At 39.5% G+C, this 17,075-nt stretch overlaps 2 protein-coding genes across 3 annotated transcripts; both read left to right on the forward strand.

The window, feature by feature from the left end:
- Nucleotides 1-4,385: 4,385 nt before the first annotated feature.
- Nucleotides 4,386-5,698, forward strand: fgfbp2a (fibroblast growth factor binding protein 2a). 2 transcript variants are annotated; one of them, XM_085788690.1, is made up of 2 exons: nt 4,386-5,279; nt 5,412-5,698. In XM_085788690.1, the coding sequence occupies exon 1, from the start codon at nt 4,585-4,587 to the stop codon at nt 5,269-5,271; it is 687 nt and encodes a 228-aa protein (XP_085644816.1). In that variant the 5' UTR covers nt 4,386-4,584; the 3' UTR covers nt 5,272-5,279; nt 5,412-5,698. The 2 variants fall into 2 exon arrangements, with proteins under 2 accessions (XP_085644816.1, XP_085644815.1); XM_085788689.1 differs by having other exon boundaries at nt 4,396-5,279; nt 5,432-5,695.
- A 949-nt stretch (nt 5,699-6,647) lies between these two features.
- On the forward strand, nt 6,648-8,552 carry fgfbp1a (fibroblast growth factor binding protein 1a). Its single transcript, XM_085788691.1, has 2 exons — nt 6,648-6,717; nt 7,737-8,552. Exon 2 carries the CDS (start codon nt 7,756-7,758, stop codon nt 8,404-8,406), a length of 651 nt encoding a protein of 216 aa, XP_085644817.1. The 5' UTR covers nt 6,648-6,717; nt 7,737-7,755; the 3' UTR covers nt 8,407-8,552.
- The last annotated feature ends 8,523 nt before the right edge of the window (nt 8,553-17,075 follow it).

Consider the following 17,075-nt stretch of genomic DNA (forward strand, 5'->3'; position numbering starts at 1 on the left):
AAAACTTAGCATGACTTTTTCAAAAAAAAAAAAGAAAAAAAATGTTTACAATATAAAAAAAACATCCAGAGTTTTAACATCTGTGCTGGTTCGGAGCAGATAAACAGAAAAGTTGCCTTTCAGATTTATGTTTCACGTCGGCATTTTGACACAGATGTTCCTTCATTAAAAGGGAAAATCCACCATCCGATGTTTTTACACAGTTAGAAGTCACCAAGTATGGATTTAATTCATCATATAGCGCTTCTCTCCATACAACATAACCCATTGACACTCAACTTGTGTCATCTACATTTGTGCCAGGTAATAATTTACTACATTTCCCAGAATGCCTCCAAACAGTTACCCTTTAAGATTAAGTAATATCAGAAAGACCAGAGAGATAATTTAACCAAAGAGTAACTGACACCTGAAAACTTAAAATATCCAAAATACAGAGGTCGAACAAAACATTTCATTTATATTTTTACTGTACGCAACAGAAATACTTTTATTACTTTTTGTTGCCTGTCTTGTCTAAGGATCATCTAAGCGCTCCAGTAGGCACAACCCCCAGACTGCAAGCTTCTCTTTGTTTCATGGTCTTAAAAAAATGTGTATAAATATATAATTTCTTATTTTCATTCACATTTAAGAGGAAAAAGTATTATCATCTGTTGCAAAAATTCCTGAGTTCAGCATCCTGTCATTGAAGCCGACCTATTTATCATTGTGATTGTGGCATTTTTTTTTATAACAGTTTAAATCCTTCGGTGGATTTTCCCTTTAAATGTCAAAATAAACTCATAAAATATAAGTAGGACAAACCATGACAAACGTAGGTGATGAATTGATATTAACAAAACAAGCTATCATGCTGAGTTCACTAACACAACATTTTTACTGAGATCTATCTTGCTTTCATAGATACAGTACTTTCAAAGTGGAGAATTACTTTCTCAAGCCAAATCTTCTTTTTTTTGTTACTGTAGGTCTCAGGTCTTTTAGCGCTCTGTTAGTTCTGTGCTTATTTTGTTTCTGCTTTTTTTTTTTGTATTAAAATGAAAAAACACACAGTAGCTATGGATACATTTAAATGAATGTATTCAACAGCTGCTGTGTGTTGCTTGATTTGGCTGAGAAATATGCTGAAATCTATCTCAAACGCATCAGGCAAGCCAATCCAGTTATCCCACCCACCTCGCCTACATGTTTACAGGTTAGATGTGCAGCTGCTGTCAGCGTAGTAACGATGCTGAGAAGGTAGACAATCCATTCATGGAAAAAGTGAGCGCTGTCAATCAAGTAGAACGCTTAAAGGATGTTTCTTTTTTTTTAATGGTTTTACACGGCTAGTGTTGATGCACACTGTGAAAAAATGATGTCCATCTTAACACTGAAAGTTATTTTTAAATGTCTTGCCATTGTTTTTGAACAGTGCAACAGCAGAGCAACTTGAGGACAGCTAGTGCAAAAAAACAACAACCTGTTTGCAAGCTGAAATAATACTATCAGATGAATTACTTCATCTGATAACTTTAAGATAGTGCTAACACGCTTTTGCAATAACTTCGATGCTATTTAATCCTCTGACGATAAACATTTAGGCTAAAACTAGTGGGAATATATCATCATTCAATATTTACAACCACAGGCTACTCAAACAGTGTTTTTTGGTGATGCTAATGGAATTCAGCCTAGCCAGATAGGCTAATCGCAACAGCTAGCAAACTTATTTTTGCTATTACTTTTACATTACAGATCAATATGTCAAATTAATCAATATTTACTCATGTCAAATTTTAAGGTGGCATTGGTACATAGGCCAAGTCATCCTCGCCATTTAGTTTATTATACATTTAGCAGTAACTACTGGGAAAGTTTTCCATCCATACAGGTTTGGGGAACATTTCAATTGAGTGGTCGTCTGTCAGAAGTGTGTTTGAAAACACCAGCATTTCACACAGTAACCTAACTGAACTACCCCAAATTTAAATATTTACATTACCGTAATACAATGGCCACAGAAACACAGTCCAGCTAGTTAGCTAGTTGCTACAGCTATTAAACTAACCCTATTCATATGTTACTCTATCATCATTTGCAAAATAGTTATGAAGACATTATGGACTCATATCTCACAAACCATAGCACAGGTGGTTTATATGTTATAGTTGGGCTACATAAGATTTTTGGTATTAGGCTACTGTTGATAGCTTAGGTACAGTAATGTTCATTGTTTTAAATAAACCACAGTTTCACACACTGTCAACAGCTTTCACATGTAGTGAAGAACTACTTGCCTTCTGGATTAAGCTTCTTAATCTTAGTGCTACTTGAAAATGCCCTGCATTGGCAAAGCTTAGTTCACTTTTGTCTTTTTCTCTTCTTTTTTTTTTTTTACTCGTTTCATTGCAGTCCCCAGTTTCTTGTTAAGATGGATATTTTTTGAAGCAGCTGTGTGAACACTTTGACAGGACTATCATTAGTTTTCTTGTCTGCTAGAGTCCGGATGTGACCCTTGAGAGAGAAAAAAAAGGGGGGTATGATTTTACTAAGTGCTTAAACTAGCTATTGTGTATCCAAACCCTGGACGGACGGATGCTGGCAGGACAGATACGGTAACTGGTCTGAACTGCGGTGCTCCAGAGTTGGGCAGCGATGGAGCCACTGAAGAGGAACATTTTATGTGGTGGTGACAAAAAAGGAGTGTATAAATTGTGAATAAACTTTGGACTTCAGTTTGTTGTTATTTCATTGCATTCTTCTTTTTTATATTTTAGTGCCTTTCTAGAAATTCCTGTAGGGTTAGGGTTCGGCCATCATAAATATAGTCCTGAATAGACAGTGCAGTTTTGAGTAAAATTCTTCTTGGGTTGGGCATTGTCGGTCGACAGCATAAAAGGATTTTTTTATGAATAAATTGTGTTTTTTATTGAGCGAAAACCAGAGAAATGTGTATGACAAAGTGGTGTCCTGGGTATCTTAAGACTTTAACACTAAACTACACATTCTTATGTGGTGCTGCCACTTGTGACCATAAGCCACTGGGTTGCGTTACACTGGGTCAGCTATTTTCAATAGGAGGTGATTATCTTCTTCCCTAAGCTTTGTCCTGAGGTTTTCATAGGAACCAAACAATATGTGAATAAACTCGACCAGCTCTCCACCAGTCTCTGTACATTCAGTTCTGCACAACTTGTGCATTACTGGATGTACAACCGAGCTTTAGCTTAACGGCAGAGCCATATGATAATAGTCAGATAAGGACTGTATAGGAGGGGGCTGGGAAAAAGTTCATTCACATGACGTGTGTTATCATTAGGCAAATCCACAAGTTCTCAGCTATTCAAACATGAGTTATTTTAAGTGAAGATCTTGTTTTTAATGTTGATATTTCCTAGTTTATCCTATGTGTCAGTTCTCCTGTGTTGCATGTTGCTGCACATAGGGAAAACAATATGAAATTGCACTGGTTATTAATGTCGAGATACTCACATTACACAGTCTGTTGGTGAATATGCTGCGATCTTAGGGGAAGACAAACACTCTGGGGATCAGGAGAGTGAAGGTTTTAATACAAAACACTGCAAAATTTGTTGTTTAGCTAAGGACAACAAGGACAACTGAGGAGCTTCCTTTCAGTCTGAATCCAAACACCAAATTATTCACATAAAGAATAAGTAATAAATTCTGATTGTCAATGTAGATGTAAATGCATGGACATTAGGTTGCTCCTTGTGTTGGTTGTGCAAAGACAATATCATAGTAAAGTTAACCACTTCCAGATTTGTTGATACTTGGCTCTATGTCGCTGACAATTGGACCTTTTTTCTCCATTGGCCTGGGAATAAAGGCACTAAAGACATAACCAGCCCCACCCCACACTATCTGGCCGCTCTCAGGCCCCACAACTATGCCCACCCTACCCCCCACGTAAAATATAGGCTTTTCTTGTTCTTTCTTAATTACCTGCAGAAAATAATTACCATGCTCCACACTGAACTTTGTCCGCTATGTGTGAGTGCCTTCAAGTCACATTTCTTTGTGGTTGAGCAGTCTCGCTGGTTATGTTTGGAGGGAAATGATAGGTTACAATCACAGCTGTGAGCGTCAACTGCCTTTTAAAAACAAGAAAGAATTTGAGGGCTTCAAGACGCTCGCTCACTTTGCTATCATCTCAGACATGTCACATGATGTTTTTAATTGAGATACACTGAACAAACATTTAGTGGCCACTGACATATCTGACGTTTCACATGGTTACATAAAAAACCCCTGCCGATAAAAATGCGTCAAACTAGAAAATGCTCTATAAGGTACAATTTACATAATTGACATCTTCTGGAGCTGATAACAGTATGTTCTGTTTTTACATAACACCTGGGTAAACATGAGCAGGTGGTTTGACATGTGGTCTTCAGAGAGCTCTAACTGATGTCGCTGTTCTCCTCCTCCTGAACAGCAAGTTTCTTTTAGTCTTGGTTTTTTTTTCCCTCTATCCTGAATTCCCTCTTTGTCTGCTTGGCCAATAAATAGCAGGAGGTTCCCTCAGCTCCAGCAGTTCCACTCTCCTCCTCTGACGCTCAGCATCCATCTGACACCATGCGGACCAAGGCCAGCGCTCTGCTGCTGCTGCTGCTCGCCTGCTGCCTCTGGGCAGATGAGGCTCAAAGCAACACCAGCAGGAGACAGAACATCTGGGATGAGCCCATCAAATTCAACACCAAGGCTAACGACTTGTGTACCATGATCATCACCGGCCACGGGGAGTACACCAGGCTGAGGCTGTCCTGTCAGAGCAGCAAGCGCTCCTACTGGTGCGACTACGAGGGGAAGCCTTACACCTGCCGCTCTTACAACAAAAACCCCCGACACTACTTTGTCCAGATGATGTGGGACTTCAGAAAGCTCCACAACGCCTGCCAGGGCCAGAGGCAGATCCTGCCACACATGTGCAGGAAGGCGACCAACGACTCCCAGATGGTGTTTTTATCTGCGTCCTTTTCTCGGTCGGACGATTCTTTCAGGACGGGAGCGAGACCAGCGGTGCAGCCTGGGAGAACTCAACCTCGGCCTGGCCCTGCACCTACCAGTCCAGACTCGGTGAGGGTGAAGCAAACTTCCAGGAAATCCTACCAAGACCTTCCAAGAGTCAAGACCACGCCGAGAACCACTACACAACCACCGACGCCCCCCGGGGAGAGCAACGCCAAGAGGCTGGCTCGACAGTACTGTTGGAAGTCCCTCCAAGGCCTCTGCTCCTTTTTCATTGGGCTGTTCAGAAACTAATGGGAAAGGTACTCCCTCTATTTATTATGGTGTTTTATGATTCATCCATCAGTACTGTGGTGGAATGAGGGTTTGAATCGTGTTTGTTTCTAGAATTCATTTGCATAATTTCAACTTTCTTTTAATTTTCTTTATTCAAGATGTTCTTTTGTATCCACAGACCTACAATTCTGATTAGGATCACTCCTGACGTCCTTGGGGAGACACAGCGGTAGAAGAACTGTAGCGCCCTCTGCAGGGGAGAGAGTTGGTACTGCAGTGACTTTCAGACAAACCCCTCCACCTCCAACACTGAAACTTGCACACATCATCGTCCACTGAGAGCCGGTCTAATGTGAAACTCTTGGCCAAACATCCTTTCAAAGATGGATGAACATTACTACCTGACTTGATTATGTGATTATTATTATTATCATTATTATTACTGCATGAAACACATGTACAGTATATGAAATGGAAAAAACTTGTGAGAATATTACTGCAGATGCTGCATTTTCAAAAAATATAGGGATCAAGCCAAAGACTCAACCCATTTTTGTGACTTATTTGTATTCATGTTTGTTTATTTTTATATTATCTATTTGCATTACACCACAGTGAATACTCTTATTGATAAAAAACGATTTGATGAATGTGAAATTATCCTACAGTAACTATGTACAATGTATTATATCTGTTGAAACTCGTAAAATAGTACTATAATACTAGTAAAATGGTTATAAACGATTGTTCTGTCTGTTATTTTCACTTTGTAAGAATCGCCTGCTGTATTGTATTTGACCTTTAGGTGTCTCTGTTGCTTTAGTTTCACACACTTCCAAGTTCAGTGAGTGATTTCTCCTTGCATGGACATCTGGCATGTTTCAAGATATTTCAAGTCATTTTGTTTTTAACACACTGTCGTACCAGATGCTCCAGTAAAGGCCTTTAAAAAAGTCCAGTTATATGTATTTGTTAAAAAATAAAAAGTTATCATAAAGGAGGTGGGATTTCTTGCAGGAGGCAGCACAACCTGCCACTACAGATTACTTCTAATCCTGATATCTCAACATAAATTATAAATACTAAATATGTTTTTGCCATTTCTTAAATGTAATAATCCTTGACTGAAAGTAGGACAGAAATAACTAACTTTTTTGACCGCTGTTACATTGATTACAATTTAACACATTGAGAAACTTCAATCAGCAGTAATCTGACTCAAACCATCCCTGAAAGGCTACCCCCCTCATTGGTTTACCAATCTCAACTCAAAGAGAGAGAGAGAGAGAGAGAGAGAGAGAGAGAGAGAGAGAGGGAAAAAAACTTTTTAAGCCCTTCAGTCATGCAGATTGAGTGAGTGTGCGAAGAGGAGGGCTCACTGTGCAGCAGCATACTGTACTGTACTGTACTGTAGCTGCAGGTGAAGGAGTCTCTCAGTTCTGAAGTTCACTCTGCAAAATTCAGGTAAGTCACCACAGTTTGATCTGCTGTCACTCTCTAATGATCCCTGACTAATACGCACTTTGGTATTAGCATAGTATTAGTGTGTGTGTAGTGTGTGTGTGTAGTGTGTAGTGTTATAACCTTTATGTTCATGTAATAATCCTAAAGTTGGTTAAACGTCCTGTCAGGTAATGATGGAAAGTAGCGAAGTCACTTTACTCAATTCAGTGCAATGCAGTTTTAACTACATACTGTAACACAGATTTAGGATTTTACATGCAAAACACATAAGGATACAGACAGTGCTTTTCTGTTAGTCTATATGCAGTCTACATATTGACTGATTACAATATTACATAATAAAATCCAATAATGCAATAAATAAATAACAGTATCAACCATATAAAACTCTGAGAGAAGAGTAACTGCATAATGTGACACTTGAACTCACTTTAGTTTTTTTTTACTTTTACTTCTATAAATGATCTAAATACCTACTCAATCTCTGTATGTGGTGCTTTACAAATTACAGTTTCCGTGGTTTTCTTGTCATCTATTTTCTTGATCCTATATGACGATTTACTTAGTAATAGTCATTTTTTACTTATTATAGTATCGCAGTATTCATGTCATGTCTGTTTCTCTGATTATTCCAACACAGACCTCCTTTTAAAACCAGGATGAAAACATTGTTTTGCTGCTGCCTTTAACCAAATTAAATTAAGAGCTATTCATTTATATCTTTGAGTCTTAACTTTTTACTCAGCTGCTCCTTCTGATTTATTCAATTTTATTCTAATTCATTATTTTAATATCAACATACATTTATATTGCCTCTTTTAGTATATCCTCTCTTATTTGCCTATTCATGTCATGCCTGAAAGCACTTTGAATCATATCTCGAAATGTTTCTATAAGAAAAACCTAGTTGTTTCTTTCTAAAACACAGGTTTAATGGGGGATTAAAATGAGTCTTTGTGAGGAGGGAAATGAAGGGGATTAGAGGTCAGATAACTTAATCCTAATTTATACTCTTGCAGGGCCTTTTGTGTTGGTTTCATGGCTTTCTTCACCAATATCACCATCCTTCTGGTTCTGGCCTGCATTTGCCACCAGCAGATGTTGGGCAGCTGCTCGAGGGGCAGCGGACGGAGGGGACGAGGGTCCGACAGAGGACAAAACAAGGAGAAGTCTGGGCTGAAGGCTGGACGCCAATCCAAAGCTGCCTCCGCGCAGCCCGTCAAGGGAAAACTGGTCACCAAAGACAAGTCTGAGTGCACGTGGGCCGCGACGGGCGACGACGTCCTCACCCTCGGCGTCACGTGCAAGAAGAACGACAAGAGCTCCAGCTGTGAATACGTTGCTAAACCGTCGCTCTGTCCGCAGTATGCCTCCGATGTCAAACTCTACTGGAAGCAAATCGCCAGGGCGCTGCAGAAGCAAAGGAATCTGTGCCAGGACGGGAGCGCGGCGGTGATCAGAGCAGGTATGTGCCGGGGAGCTGCCAGGGATGCTCACTTCAGATTTCATAATGCGCAGAAGAAGGAGAAGAAAAAGAAGACGGCCCGGCCCGGCACCCCGCCTGCTCCTCCCAAAACTGACAAATCCTGTCAACCTGCGAACAAGAAGCTGGCAGAGGAGTACTGCAACGAGTCCTGGTCGAGTTTTTGCACGTTCTTTTTTACTATGGTGCAGGATTACGACTGCTGAGACGGAGAAAAGTAAAGAACTCAAACAGATTCAGTTTTCCATGCAGTCACATCTTATTAGAGACTCTACAGATGCTTTGTACTTTGCAAAATAATTCATCTACTCTGAAATAATAGTTTGTTTTTATGTAGAGTGCAAATCTCCCCACTGTTGAAATTGCTTCAACCCTTCAATAAATATGTTTTCTATGTAAATTTTCTCTGTGATTTGTCCATTCGAGAGATTTCACTGATGAGACAGAAACTTTAAAATAAAAGTCATTCATCACTCTTACAACGCATAAAATTAAAACGCAGGCAGCTTGTGACATTATGAGTATGTTTTCTTCATGCAATTTGCAATTTAAAAGACATACCTGTACATATTTTCCATAATTGTCATGACCTTTTGAGACCATTTCATTTAAATCAAAGCCCCTTTCCGTCTCTGCCAAATATGCATGCACACTCCTACTACAGGTATTCGCTGGGAGATTAGACGCTTGAGCATGTTGGGTATTGACACAGTAATTTAACCAGAGGGAGTGTGCTTTTTTTTTTGAAGCCTTAGCCTGCATACTTTGGCTCTAACAAGACCACAGTCTCAGTGTGAAACAATAAAATGAATGTTCATGATGTTCTTCAGGGAAAATCAAAGTGCAGGAGGGGTTTAAGTGTTAGGTTTGGCAGATTTTCACTGTGATCATTGGAACTACCCACACTTCAACAAGCTTGTCAGTACTTACAGAGTTTGTGAATACTGTGCCTGAATATGTTTTCATAATAACTCTCTATTATGTTAAATTAGACTACGTGATATTCTATCATGAAAGCCTTTTAAGTAGAAGGATGCAATGGTAATTTCTTTATCTCAAACTAAAGCTAAAAATCTCAATGTCTCAATAACTTGATCATTTTGATCAAAGTGTTGTCTTGGTCTCATGATAATCAAAATTTGAACATCGTGGAGAGGAGAGGGAGAGAGAAGAGGACTGTATACAAATTGAATTGAATTGAATTGAATTGAATTAACTTTATTAATCCGGAAGGAGGGAAATTTGTTTGTCCCAGCCAGCACCACACAACAATAAAAGCAATACACAATATTGAACATGTGCATTCAAAAGTTTAGAGAAGGTTAAATTAAGTTCACCTGTAAAGGTTATAGTGCATTTTGGGTGAATTCTGAAATTTAATCCAAAAGCCAAACATCCCTAACTTTTTGTAAGTAGTGTAATTCAACACCCTTGGTCAGTCATCTCTAGTCCTGCTGCAAAGTGTTTAAGAGCTGTACACTACGTTGACCCCTGAGAGCTCAACACACTGCAACTTAAAGAAACATACAAATAAACAAAATGTGCTGCAAAGTCAGTCCTACAAAAAACTTAATTGTTTCCAGCCAACACAAACATAGGATGGTATCATGATGGTGTCATCCTACCTGCAGAGACCCAGGTACAAGTCCAAGCCAGGGCTGCTTTCCTCTCTCTCTGGCCTTCATGTCTCTTTCTTAATCACTTCTAAATCTGGAAAAAATAACATAAAAACAAAAAAAATACTTCAATGCTTCAAAAGACATGATACAGCCCCAGCTAGGTGCATCACTTTTTAGGGTTTCCTTATAAGACAGAATATTCAGGACTTTAATTTCCTTCAGTTTATTCAGTTGCAGTGTGTTGATCAGTCTGTCTCACTCTTTTCTTGCATAACTTGTCCCTTTGTCACCAAACACCTTTTCTCATCATAACACTGTCAGATCTAATACGTGGCTTGTAACCTGAGGGATGTTAATACAAATCTTTATCAGGGGGGAATCAGGTTTAAAAAAAGTAAAATAAAATTTACTTACTCACTTCTAAAAACAATATTTCTGATTTTAGTGTCGATAATGTGATGTGACCTCAGGATTTTTCCCACAAATCTCAAAGACATCAGCTGCAAACATGAGAGTGTCAGCAGCAGCAGCGTTCAGCACTCGTCAAGAGAGGGAACCATCTCCCAAAAGGCCCTGAACACAACACACCCCTGTTTGTTTTTCTTGGGAGGGATGCATGTTTGCAATTTGGTGACGATTACATAGCAGCTCTTGTTCTTCTGGAAACCCTCTCCGCTTTGTAAACGCCAAAGAGACAGACACAACTTTCTCCACCCACAGAGCAGCCTCAGGACACGCTGGTGTTTGAGGAAAAAAGGGGGGAATGACTTTCTCTTTCTTGATGATTTTGAGCTTTATCTCCTGCTGGAAATTAATGCATCACCCACAGCTGAAATCCATTAAGCTCAGGCTCTCAGCAGGTTGCACTGTAGACCACCAGCGCACCGGAATGACACACACCGCCACTTACATCCTCCCAAGTGAGAAAATAAGATAGACATTTAAAAATAGACTTAGGCTACCTTGCTTGAAGATCCAATCATCATTAAACTTGTTGTTGTATCAGAGAGCGGCATAAGAACAAAGTGAATGGTAGAAGACTGATTCATGGTGTCATCTAGATACTGAAACATTTCATATTGGTATTGTGTTAAACATATGTATGATCTTGTCAATTCATCTGGCTGCCTCTTGACTGTAACTGGTCTTTTTGTAGACATTAAAGGGATAGTTCACCCAAAATTCAAATTTCACTCATGTCGACTAAGGGCTGGGAGAAGTTTCAGAGTCCTCCGTGGCTTCTCTGAGTTACAGCGGGGCTCCGCGCAGCACTGCATGTCCATATGACGGTTGCGAACGGAGCTCACTTTTCTTCGTCCAAAAAGACACACCAAAAAACACCCAAATACCTCCATAGTGCTCGTCTGTAATGTCCCTCTTGTACTGAAGCCCTGACATGAGAAATTGTTCTGAAAAAAATTAAATAAGTATATGTTTTAAGCTTGTTTGTAGCAGAAGCTCCCAGCACTGCTGTTCCTGGTCCGTCCAAATCTCGTGCGATTTGCATCGACACCCAGTTCACGGCTCCGCAAATTGCGCGAGATTCCGGCAGAGCAACACTGGGAGCTTCTGCTACAAACAAGCTTAAAACATATAGATATTTAATTTTTTTCGGAACAATTTCTCATGTTGGGGCTTCAATACAAGAGGGACATTACAGACGAGCACTATGGAGGTATTTGGATGGTTTTTGGTGTGTCTTTTTTGACCAAGAAACGTGAGCTCCGTTCGCAACCATCACATGGACATGCAGTGCTGCGCCGAGCCCCGCTGTAACTCCGAGAAGGCACGGAGGACTCTGAAACTTCTCCCAGCCCTTAGTCGACATGAGGGTGAGTAGATAATGAGTGAAATTAGAATTTTGGGTAGGGCTGCCACAAACGATTATTTTGATAGTCGACTAGTCACCGACTATTTTTTTCGATTAGTCGACTAATCGGATCATACGTAAATTGAATGTAAAACATACAGATTATCGCACCAGCATGCAGCTGCTCTTATATACCATCATTAGCTTTCAGCTTGAAGTGTTTAAGGTATATGCTAACTAAGAATAAAGACAATTAAGATGATAGTTCATTAAACATTTAATGAAATATGCAGCTTTAACTGTAGCATAAAGTGCAAACAGCTGAGTAAAATAAGGATAAGGCACTGGCATTAACAACACCAAAATAAATAGCCTACTTAAGGTTTTTTAGGTTTTTCTTTCCTTCATTTGTCTCTGGCATTAAACATAGCTACATTTAAATAAAATGAGGTAGACACCTGAAACTAAGGAATTATTCACAATAATAAAGTTTTGGTAGGCTTGTCATTCAAATATAACTTGCTCAGTGTAAATAATAGTCGTTCTGTTAAAAAAAATCGAATAGTTTATAAGACAATCGTCTTGTCTGAAAAAAATTAAATGTTCCCTTTTTACTGTCACAGAGGGAGAAACATAGAAAGACTCCACCAGAAAGTTCTGTGTGAAACTCTGTCAAATGAAAACAAGTGAAACTGAGGTGCAGCTCAAACTCTGCAAGGTGTGGACTGTGATGAGAAGCTACCGGAAAATATTGACGTAGTTTTACGCCGGGAGAGAAGACTTGCTCGTTAAGATGAGCGCTCATTACGTGACCAGGACGATGTGACCAGACGCGGTAACGTTCCAATATAAGTCCGCGGTTTTATTTTTAAATGACGGACGGCTGTTTTTCAGTCCGTGATTTAAAACGATGGAGCAGCGGTACCGCTCCTAGTAGCGCTTCTCATTTAAAACGACAGACGAGAGAGAGAGAGAGGAGAGAGAGAGAGGGGGAGAGGAGCGGTGGTGGCGGCGGCGGGGGAGGGAGGGGGGTTACACCGGTGCCGCTTGATGAGGGACAAGACCGGTAGAGAGAGAAAAGAGAGAGAACACCTATGTGTACTGAGTGAGTGAGTGCATGTGTGTGTGTGATGCGCGGCTGCAGCGGTGGGTGCGTGTGTGGAAGGTGCGGCAGCAGTTTTGAGAGAAAAACAAAATAAAAAAAAATAAAAAAACAACGACGCATCGACTATTAAATTAGTTGTCGACGATTTTAATAGTCGACGTAGTCGTGACTAGTCGACTAATCGTGGCAGCCCTAATTTTGGGTGAACTATCCCTTTAATGTTCACTACAGTCCTGCACTTTTGAGTTGTATTGATTTACCAAAAAATTTATTATCACTGAAAAACTTCTGCAAAATGTGGCCAAACCACTTTAATTCTGGTATCGTTGTTAACATTTTGCACCGACCAGACCTTCCAGGCAAAGTGTTTAATAGATTCGATTTCTTGGGGAGCTCCTGGTCGTGAATACACAAGTTCATTATGAACATCCCTGGTGCTAATTAGAAGGAGTGCAGAAAAAAACAGACCAATAACTTCAGCCATGCCTGTGTGTATTAGGCAGCGCTGTCATAAAAATCAGCTCCAAATGAAACAGTTGGCTGCTGAACTCCAGTAATCACCACAGGGTAATTAGAGGCGTGAAAGTAAAAAAAAAAACAGCACAAAAACAACTCGTGTAGATGCATCAATGAGAAAATTAAAACGTAAACATAAATAACGTGTGAGAAATAATTGAACCATGAGAGAAAAACAAAATCCAGGAGTAGTAAAAGCTTTAAATTACCTTCATAGTTCACAAGCAGATCACATGTCTACCTTTATTGAAGTAGAAAAATCAAAGCACAACTCACAGGCTGCATGTCGATAGATGACCTCCAGGAATCCTCAGTGGTGGCTCTCAGGATTTTCTGGAGGATCTCATGCACTCTTGCAGAGCTGCAGGACCTTCAGAGCTCTCTCATCTTCACAAACTAAATAACATGAGCATAAAATAGTAACCTTCAGAATTCATCAGAACAATTTTCATTTTTATTCATTTTTTTAATTGATTTTCCCATTTTAACCTGCATCCTTGATATTATACAATCAAATAAAGGAAAGATCTTTAAAAAAAAAAAAACATCCATGTAATCTGCCAGTAAAGTCCCTGTGTGTCAGTCAGGCAGAAAGATTATTTTGACATGACATTAATATCATTATTATATGGATAGCAAGTGGTTTAAACTGTGCGGTGGTCACGAGGCAGGTAAAACTAAACCAGGTAGCTAGGCTACTAGCTAATCAGTGGGTCTTGTGACGGTAACACGGTTCATCAATATTGAAAAGTCTTACTGACCTTGTTTTTTCCCGGTTTAACTCTGTATTTTAACTCCGCTGCTGAGTTAACTTTTCCTTGTTTCGAAGTATTTTACACAACTAGCTACGACTAGCCTAATCTAAACCAAAGATAGGCTACATACCATCAAAGACTTCTGCCTAGTTGACACCGTGCTTCCTGTTTACACCGGGCTGCGCATGCGCGGTGCACTGCGCATGCGCGGTGCACGTGATCTAGCAGTTAATAATGCCAAGAACATTTTTTTTCATTTGCATTTTTGTTCGGAAATGTTACTGTTGCTCAATTTATCAAAGTTGGATAAGATTTTTTTTCATTCATTTTTAAAAAAAATTATTTTGTTTTTGTGTTGTTGATTCTACCCTTTTGCTCTATTTCAGTGTTCCAGTTTCAGAAATCACATATTGCATCTGCTTGCATCTCATTAATTATTGATTGGCAGTAATAAGAAAGTGAGACAGCCAGATGACGCATCCCCTCTGGCCTTTACTGTAACCTGTGGCTAAATTATGTTTGCAGTAGGCTATGATGAAGTGGTGGAACTAATGCATGTTAACTTATTGCTGTAAAAAGAGTGGTAGCCTACAGAAAAATTAGGTGTACTTCAGTACAAAATAGCACTTCACTCCGGCTTGGTGGTAGGTAAAGCAGACTGAGGCAACGTGGCTGCAACAAAAAAGTAAATTAGAGGGCAGACACAAAATAACTATAGGAATGCAGTGAGTACACTGGTATATTTAGAGAGGTGGATTCCTTTTGGCGAGACCGTAAAACACCAGCTGGTGAATATATACAATACTTCGATTCTGTTGTGTATAGCCTGTGAAATTGTGATGCAACACAGTGTTTGAAGAGAATTTGTGCACTCAGTAAAGTAGCCCTCATAAAAACATAAAGTTGTCCAGATAACATTTAAACACTTTGAGCATAGTAGTAGAGTAATTTGGAAAAACAACTTTAAACCAAGTTTAGTTTTCAAAGCTGTTGAAATTCAGGGTCTGTCTGGTCTGTACAGGTTGTACTGGTAGAAATCCTGGTGGGCTTTAAAACTTCCATGAGGTTTTCACTGGTCCTCCTCTCTATGTGCTTGTCAGTCAGGGTGCACATGAGAGTGTGCTGGAGCCGGTATGTTTCAGGACTGAGCTCACAACCAACGTTCAACCATTAATATTCAACCTTCTGCTCCCTTCAGAATAGGAACTATCTTGAATGAAAATGTATTAAAGTAATCTCTGTTAGTGTAACTTCACCTATTGGTGAATGGGCATCACCGATGCATTATGATACTGGAGTGGATAAATACATCAATTCAAGGCTAAAGGACATATGTTTATGTTTTCTACACTGATTTGTACTACCAAAGGTATTAATGGTTCTCAGTTACTGCCTTTAGCTCTTTTGAATATCCACTATTGGGCTACTTATTCAGAAGCAATGACGCAGGTGTAGCAAATGAAGGTTATGAGGATGAGCATTTCCGCAAACATTTGCAAAGGAATTAAGATGTAGTCAGAGTCGAATCAAATCCTTCCTAATTGTATAACACAAATTCACAACAGAGGTTATCTCAAGGTGCTTTTCAAATAATATCATAACTGCTTCTCCATCTCCATTCATGTTGCATTGTGGGTACAAGAAATAAAATATGCAGTTATATGACAGCCAGGTCACATCAGGTCAAACACAGTCAGTCAGCTGAAGTAAGCAATAAGTTGCACTATCAACGGCCAATACAACTCATTATGTACAGTTTAAAAGCTTCATTCATTTATTAAAAGCTTTAGAAGATGTGTAGTTGCATTTTGTGGATTTATTTCTGCTCTAAATCTCCTCATTCCCTGTTTCCTGGCCGAGCCAAAAGCATCCTCCCTCGGTGGACTGTTGATGGTCTTACAGGTGGCCTGACTCCCCGTGGCTCCTGATTGGCTCAGAGATGTGGGCCTTGGTCAAACTGAAAGTAGGCAGAACCCACACTCCACCCCAGATCTTTTGACACTAAGGAGATTTAACACACTGTTGGAGTGTGTGTGTGTACACAATCCAGATTACATGCTGTGAATGCCTTTGTATTGGTTCGTACAGTAAAGCTCTTTTCCTGAGATTACAAAGAACTGACCCGAATTAACGAAACAACACAAATATTGTATTGTTGTGGCATGAAATGAGACTGATATGTGTGTGGCTGTCAGGACCAAGCTACTGCACCCACACCATCGGGTCGCGCATGACTGAGAAAAATCATAAAGTCACTTGTTCAAAACTCCACAGAAATCACTGAACTGGATGGAATATAAAAAATATCCGTACTTCATAATTTGTCATTTGAAAATGAAGTGTGACACTGGAAGCTTGTTTCCTGTGTCGTCCCACTGTGGAAATGAGTGTCCAGCACAGATGACAAGTGATTTATGACAGTGGCCACAAAAAGTGCTGAGTCATGCTCATTGATTAACAACAAAACAGCCAAACTGAGTGTGGACTTACACCTCCGATAGCGATTTTTGTGTTATAGCACAGCTGTGACCTTTGACGCCAAAGCTGTAAATTACCAAAATCTGCAAGCAAAAGCAGGGATGAATCATCAAATGTCAAAGTTGTTTACTGCACAGTTAAATCTATTTTGCCACATGGGTTACAGTATAGCCCTGTGTTAATCATCATTTACGTTCTGTAGATGACATTTTCTTTTGTTCTTTTGACTTTTTCAGCAGCAAATTTTTAGGTATTGTGATTTCGGTTGGTTCAGTATTCACATCATAGATGAGACTCTGTGTGGACCAACTTCCTGATCATAGAATTACTGACATTTCCACAATCAAGATAGTTTGCAGCCTAATATCTGAAGGTTTACCTTGTTTATATTAGAGAATAACAATATCAATCAATTCTGCACTTATAATAATGTGATATTCTACCTATTTATAACATTTCCTGAAACCAATTCCTCCCTAATTTGAAACTTTCTTCCATGAAGTGAGTCAAATGAACTTTTTCTCTTGAATAGGAAACTTTATATTTGACTTGTCGTGACTATTTTGTTGCACAATGATGACATTTTCACTCT

The sequence above is a fragment of the Trachurus japonicus genome, chromosome 10 (genome assembly GCF_045865225.1).
Source record: "Trachurus japonicus isolate A0001 chromosome 10, Traja_1.0".
NCBI lineage: Eukaryota > Metazoa > Chordata > Actinopteri > Carangiformes > Carangidae > Trachurus > Trachurus japonicus.